The sequence below is a fragment of the Oncorhynchus masou genome, chromosome 6 (genome assembly GCF_036934945.1).
Source record: "Oncorhynchus masou masou isolate Uvic2021 chromosome 6, UVic_Omas_1.1, whole genome shotgun sequence".
NCBI lineage: Eukaryota > Metazoa > Chordata > Actinopteri > Salmoniformes > Salmonidae > Oncorhynchus > Oncorhynchus masou.
In genome coordinates this window covers 35,147,195-35,154,733 of record NC_088217.1, presented here as the reverse complement: position 1 = coordinate 35,154,733, position 7,539 = coordinate 35,147,195, and the positions used below count along the sequence as shown (strand labels likewise).

The following is a 7,539-nucleotide window of genomic DNA, read 5'->3' as shown; positions in this document are numbered from 1 at the left end:
GAGAGGGGCAGAGAACAGTCAAAAGTGCATGCAGGAGTGAGAGAAAAAGAAAGAGAGTGGGAGCGTCAGAGAGAGAACACGTTAGAGATTGAGAGAAAGAGTCTCTAAGGTAGGATAGGTAAAGGTGAGGTATCGTGAGAATATTTGGTTAGTGGACCTTCAGAATCCTGCCCTCTAATTGGTTACTGAGAGTTGGAGTGACAGTCTAGGCCCACCCCTGAGTATGCATGTATGTGTGAGAGCAGACAGAGAGGCTGAGAGGAACAGAGGCAGTCTCTAACTCTATCCCAGCCCTCAGCCCCTCAGACACACTCTCTCTCACTCACTCACACACGCACTCTCAGTACTGGCTCAGGCTCCGCTTCAGCACTGGGACACAGAGGCAGCAAAAGTCTGAGGGAGAGTAAGAGCGAGGGAGTGAGAGAGAGGAAGAGAGAGGGAGATTGGTAGTGTGTGAGTGTGTGTGTGTGTGTGTGTGTGTGTGTGTGTGTGTAAGCACCATGTCTTCAGACCCAGGGCTCATAGCACTGTTTCTATGGACTATATCACTACAGACACTGGGCACCGCCGGAAACAACAACAACGACAACAATGAAGGTAAGGCAGGATTGTGGATCTGTGTGTGTGTCTGTGTGCGCATGTATGTGTGTGAAGGTATGAAACTGACAGCAAGAGAATACACACAGGCACTCACACTTATATTCGCATGGACAGGTGTGAATTATTTGTGTCTCATGCCTTCAGCCAGGATTAATTTATCATGTGTGGAGCTCAGCTGAATTATGATGCACATATACACATTCATACATACAAACACACACCCATGCCATCAAACCCTATCTGAACTTCCTATCTGTTAGAATGTTTATCCTGGCAAGGTGATGTGAGTCATAGGCAAGACCTTTCCGTGTGTGCGCTGATGTGAGCCTATGTGGGTGTATGCGCACATGCTGCGATTTTCAAGTTGCTTGGATATGAATGAGCTAGTATATGAGTGTGTATCTGCATGAGAGAGATTGGATATGTGTGTCTCGCATGCCATCTAAATACAGTATTTCCTTAAAGTGTTATCTTGGAAAAAGCCTGTAAACCAGTCACGCTGGGCAGTAGGCCAGGGTTAGAAGATTACAGAGAAGTTGATTGATGTGTTCAGTGACAAAATGACACAGGGACAACATGCAGTGACAGTAATCATGCCTCAAATCCACAGTAGTATTTCACTCTGAGTCATCTGTAGAATAGACCATGCTGATGGTCAAATCCTGTGAGTGGGATCTTTCTTGGTGTTGTTTTTCAGACAGTCTTGTGTTCATGATACAACTGAGAGATGAATCACTGTGCTTCTGAGGGGCCCCTAGACAACAACAGATGCTAGGCAAAACAATACCATCCATAAGCCTGTGAGAAATATTAGGGTTTGTTTATGTCCTTCTTCCTGTCCTCTGTCCTACGATCTCATGACAGCATCCATTTGTTTTCACTTGTTAAGCTCGTGTCACTCATCCTCTGGGTTGTTTGGGTGTGAACGTGCCCATTTGACCCAGTGTGTGTGTATATCTGGGCGTGTGTGCGTGCGTTCGTCCATGTGTGTGTGGCATGACGGGTCTCTGTCCTTGTCATGGGTCCTGAGACTCAGAGCAGAGTCAGCCTTAGTGTCACTGTCACACCCACGAAAGAGTGATGGAAAGGGAGGGGGAGAGATCTCATTATTTATCCCAGAAAAAAGAGAAGTAAGCACACAGGACAGAGGGATGATGGGGAAAGGGAGGATGGCAGTTTATCCTCAGTTTAGCACAGTGAAGAAAGGAGAGAGAGGGAGAGAGGAGTTCAGTGATAGGCTTTAACAAGGGTGAGACAACGGATGAAGAGGAATGTTTCAGGGCCATTTCTTTCCTCCTCACTCTTTCCATTCATATCCCTCTCTAGGAGCTAGCAATGATTACAAAAACATAAAATACAAATGTGTATACAGATGTAGGATCTTAATTTGGTTACCCTGTTGCAGGTGAACCTTCCTGCAATGCAAGAAATTTGAAACTTTTAGATTTCAGACTTGATTTTCCCGTATGAAAAATATTTCAACCCTCATAAAAAATGACCATTAATTCTAATTCACATAATAATTCATATTTACCTGCGGTAGCAAACTGGCTAAAAATGAAGATCCTATATCTGTAGTTCCACGTTCCTCCTGTCGTGTCTTTACTATCATTAAACTGAAGAGTTTGTTTTTATCAAAGATTCTCTGTAATTATTACTCGATTAAACTGAATAATCATGTAACTGTAATTAACTAGGAAGTTGGGGCACCAAGGAAAGTATTCAGATTACAAAGTTATAACTTTCCAATATAACCTTTCAGATATTTTCATATCTGATCATTAGTCTTCTGATTAATGATTTATTTATTTTACCTCACGTTAGTCTCCTTCCGAACGTCTCAAACACTGTGCATGAAATTGGGGAGAAAAGGGGGTAAGATTTATTTTTTTACAAAAAAAAACCCCAACAACCTGAGGATTGATTATAAAAAACGTTTGACATGTTTCTACGAACTTTACGGATACTATTTGGAATTTTCGTCTGCCCCTTCGTGACCGCTTGAGCCTGTGGATTTCTGAACAAAATGTGCCAACCAAATGGAGGTATTTTGGACTTAAAATTAATCTTTATGGAACAAAAGGAACATTTATTGTGCAACTGGGAGTCTCATGAATGAAAACATCTGAAGATCATCAAAGGTAAACGATTCATTTGATTGCTTTTCTGACTTTCGTGACCAATCTACTTTGCTGCTAGCTGTTTGTAATGTGCGCCAATAAGTGAAAACACAAAGAATTGTATGTTTTCCTATGCGTGGTGCATATGGCTAAGTCCATCTGAATGTATAGATGTGTGTGTGCTATTTAAAGTCATTGCTTTGTTTGTCACAAAATGGCCTTAGAACTTTCACCATTGATTTGCTAATGTTGGCTGTTTTAAACTAGGATTCTAATATATTTAATGTTCAAATGTGACCCGTTTCAGGAAGCTAGGCATATCTCGCGGGTCACTACTTCACAGGAGAGCCGTTTGAACATTAACTTTTTTTGTTATTGGAAGAAATGCCGTCTCGAACATGTGAATTTTCATGTGACTTAATTACAAAATGTGTATGCCATCTGTAAATACGAATACAATTGTTAAATTATGAGCCTAGCTGGTTTAGCCACAGAAAAAGGAAGCAACCCTCCCGCCAGCCATTATTGTCTGAGATAATGAGTGGGCTGGACGTGCCGCGAGATGAGTTTAGATTGTTCTGCCATATAGCACGCTTCTGTCTATTTGAGCTGGTCAGTATATCTAGGTAATCCTGTCTAACACAGTTTAAAAAAAATGTATCATGTAGTAAAACTGCATAAGTGTTGCACTCCACTTTCTGGAGGACTGAGTTTTGAAATCACTGTAATTCGAGTATGATAGCCAACTAAGAGTAACCGTGGCATCCGACAGGAGACACGGCCATCCATGATGTATATGGTTTAAGATTGTCTAGCTAGCTACATTTTCAGATAATACACCTTTCTAATTTTGACAGAAAGTGGTTTCATTTCAAGTTAAAGTGTACTGTTAGCTAGCTATCGTTAGCTGGCTGGCTCGCTAGCTAACGTTACGTGTATGATCTTATTATTCGTATCTCAGAGCCATCTGTTTGGCAAGTTATAGCCTAATGTTAACTAGCTACATTGAATCTGGTTGTTTAGCTACCTGTAGATTCATGCAGGGTAGTAATGTCATGAGTAGGAATTATGGTTCATTGTTTAGTTAGTTAGCTAGCTAGCTACATGTCTTAACAAAAGACTCCATTATGCAAGTTTCCATTTCAATAGAATGTCACTGCAAAAACTGTTGATGGATGTAATAGCTTGTAAATTCGCTCTGGTTATCTACTCCGATTTCAGACCACAGGTAAGATAGTCTAGTTAGCAACATTTTCAGATATTACACATGTCTAATTTTGACATAAAATCTTTGAAGTTCAAGTTAAAGTGTACTGTTAGCTAACTTTAGCTTAAGAGGGTGTGAACAATGCTGAATGGGTGCAGAGAAAGAAGTGCTCTCCAGTCGGTACCAAAACATTCAAGGCCATTTTCTCAAAGGTGAGGTTACAAGTTTATCAATTTTCAAAGCAAAATTACTTTCCCATTGTTCCTCAAATGCAGTGTATGGTATACCCTTTTGTAGCTCTGTGTCTCTGCTATTATCCAATGTACAAAAACACAATTTCAAATTTGCTACATAAGACCGATTTGAGCCAGGCACAAATTGCTTGTGAAACCATTCTGAACTTACATTGTAATTCTCACACGTAGAATGTGTTCGATTTATGCTTGAAAGTTGTTTTGATTTGACTTCATGAATTTTTCTTGATTGTTTATAAATTCTGGTTATCCATTTTCTCTCAAAGGGAGGAGAGTTTGAGAGTTTTGTCTCAAATATACTGTCTTTGAGATAGGGATCTTTGATAATATTTTATGTATATTTGACTGATTTGATGAAACTACATTTGAAGTTGCTATTGACCAATCCAATCAGATAAATAAACAATTGTATGTTCATTGAAATGTTAATTAATCTGTGATATACCTTCAGTTACGTGTTTTCTTTTACAAAGAGAAATGGAGAATTCCTTTCGAGCTTGCTTGCAGAAAGGTGCTACCTAAGGACATTTGCATGTCTAAAGAAGAAGACAATGCTAGGGCACCAAAAAGGACACACCTGAAGTGATGTTGCTAGGACCATGAACTGCTGGTCTGAAGATTGTCTACTACAGTGCTAGCCGTCCGGTCATGAACACTTCTCTCTGATGTAGAATCAGATAAGAACAATCTCTGCGTTAGTCTTGCCAAACCCCATTGTCACACTTCTGATAAGCAGAGGTTACATCATGTAGGTCTGACTTCTGATTGGAGATTAACTTTACAGTAATACTATTGGTCAGCAATTCAGGTTTTGAATCCAAACAACTCAGAAGCTTATAAAAGGGTATACGGTTCATAGTTTTTTCTTTATTTGTTCCTGAACTGCTGTGGTGATACTCTTTTATTCTCTCTCTCTCTCTCCACCCAATGGACTATTACTGTAACTCAACTATGATGTTCATGCATATTGGTAAATAATCTTTATGGAGTCAGATAAATATTTGAATAGTCTAATTGCTTCGTCTTATCATGGATCACATGTGACGTATTTATAATATACACATATCATAAATGACTGCCCACTACACAACCAGGACAGTGAATACTTCTAATAAGTTTTGTTTTAATCACATTTAATGAAAAACAAGCAATATGTTTGTTGTTTCAATGACAATAAAATGTAATCATGTAAAATGTAATCATATCAGAAAATCGGCCGGATAAAAAAAGATTTGAGACATTGCTGTTGTAGCAGCCTTCATTGCAGTAGGCCTAGCGTAAGTAAGGGTAGCCTACGGAGGGCTTGGGTTTTAAAAATATGAACCAGAAAAAAACAATTTATACAAGAAAATAACTTCTTAATATGAGGTTTACCGGTATTCATCGAGGTTCAAATCTCCTGTTTCATGATGGGCATGAACACATGTAGCCTACATCATGGAGGAGGTTTTACACACATCCAAAGCATGCCTAAAATAATGTAGGCCTTGCTAATACATAGATAAAAAGGGAACATCAACTCACTGTTTTGCTCCTCTCAAACTTGATCATTTAATAAAGCTTGGGTGATTAAGATTTATTTCCAAGTGTTCTCACGAGCCAAACACTTTATCAACGATCTTGACAAGCCAACTTGATCACATTGGGCAGGTCAAAAAGAAAATGAAATTAACACTTTGGATCATGTTTTTAAAGACACGTCTCAAATATTTCAACCCCTCCCTCTGAGCGCAAGCCTGCTGATGTTAGGAGGGTAAATAACCAAAGCTGGCATTAGGGCTGGAAAATGCCAGTGCGCTAGTTTTTAAATGACGAAATTGCAAACTAACGTGCGCTAACGCCACATTAACGGCAGCTAAAAATAGAGGGTTAAGTGTTAATTACTATAACAGAGCTCCAGACTAACATGTTCCTCTGGTATAACTAACGTTTACTATTGGTGGCACCAGCACTGGATTTGGTAGGACCCAAATCATGAGTAATCATCTTATAAAGCCATTCAGAGTTCTTTAGTAAGAGTCGATTCATCTAATTAAATCTGTCTGTTTAAGCTAGAGATATATGATTTTTTAGAAGGGCTGCATCTCAATCCACCACATCCGCCTGTCGGCCTTCCACATCTGCAGTGGAAAGTGGCAGAGCTACAGCGCTGTTTGTCAGAGCAGGAGACATCCTGAAAATTGGTCTTCTCACAAAAATGTCTGTAGCATCAGAATAGTTTGGCCTACAAACTAATAAGGAAGCTCAGGAAATATTTTCGTTTTTTGGACGGATTTTATCCCCTAATGACTCTCTGGAAAGAGGAGACTCTCACGAACTTGATGGTGTTCTCCGTTTCGCTCTACAACTCCTACAAGTGTCACTGGTCTGACGGTGACCCAGTACTGGCCCCCAAAATTATGGAAGTAATTTTGTGCCAGCTAAATAAAGGGGTTGGATAATTGTCCAATAATATTTATTGAGCTTTCGTACGTCTCTTAGATATAGTACTTTAAAACTTTACTCCTTACGATTGTTTTTTCGACTGTCTGTTTTGCCATTTATGATTGTGTTATTCAATGTTTTTCTATGGGCTAGTAGTCAAATGGAATATTTTTTCAAACATTTGTTTTTGATACATACAGGGGTCCTACAATTCAAAATCAAATAGCTAAATTATCCATGGTTTGACCATCTTAAAACAATTCAATATGTTAGCTTAGTAGAAGTGCTTATATTCCTTTGAAATGGGATCTGTTTGAATAGTCTCAAATGAACAACTTTGTATGAGTAAAATAACATGGCATGCTGGCTCCATCCGGGTGGTGCAGTGGACTAATTCCTTGGATAAAAACAGAAGAACATGAGTTTGAATCTCACTGCCACAATAAAAAAAAAGTGTTTTCATGATTAATGCCAAAGCAACTGAATTTCCATGTGCTTGGAGTTCAAAACGGTTAACTTAAGCGAGCAGTGCTATTAAAAGTCTTATTGAAAACATGTTCTCAGGACGTTATTTATTTACTGTGCGTGTGTGTTTGTGTGTGTGTGCGTGCATCCATCAAGATAAATGTAATGTTAAAAAAAACTCTGCGGTTGGTACTACCCATGAGAGCTATAGGCCTTACAATAGCCTGTGTGCATTTCATGTACTCAAAGCCATATCAAATAGGTTTGTTGTGAAATATATTGAACTGAATTAAGTGTTTTAGATATAATAATTATACCTTCAGTGAGACCCTCCTCTCTTCGGCAGGGACAAAGGGAATTCCTAGATGGCCAATCCACCTCTGATTTGGAATGAATGCTTAAACTTAACCATGGGCTTGTTTTTGTTTTAACCCTGTCACAAACCGTAACTCTCATTACCTTAACCATT

The 7,539-nt window shown here is 39.1% G+C and overlaps 1 protein-coding gene across 1 annotated transcript in view; it reads left to right on the top strand.

Moving 5' to 3' along the window:
- Window positions 1–399: 399 nt before the first annotated feature.
- The window catches only part of LOC135541987 (ephrin type-A receptor 8-like), a 127,565-nt gene continuing 120,425 nt past the window's right edge, over window positions 400–7,539 (top strand). The window contains exon 1 of the mRNA XM_064968531.1: window positions 400–597. Coding sequence (XP_064824603.1) covers window positions 501–597 — 97 coding nt within the window. The 5' untranslated portion in view covers window positions 400–500. The remainder of the gene's footprint in view (window positions 598–7,539) is intronic.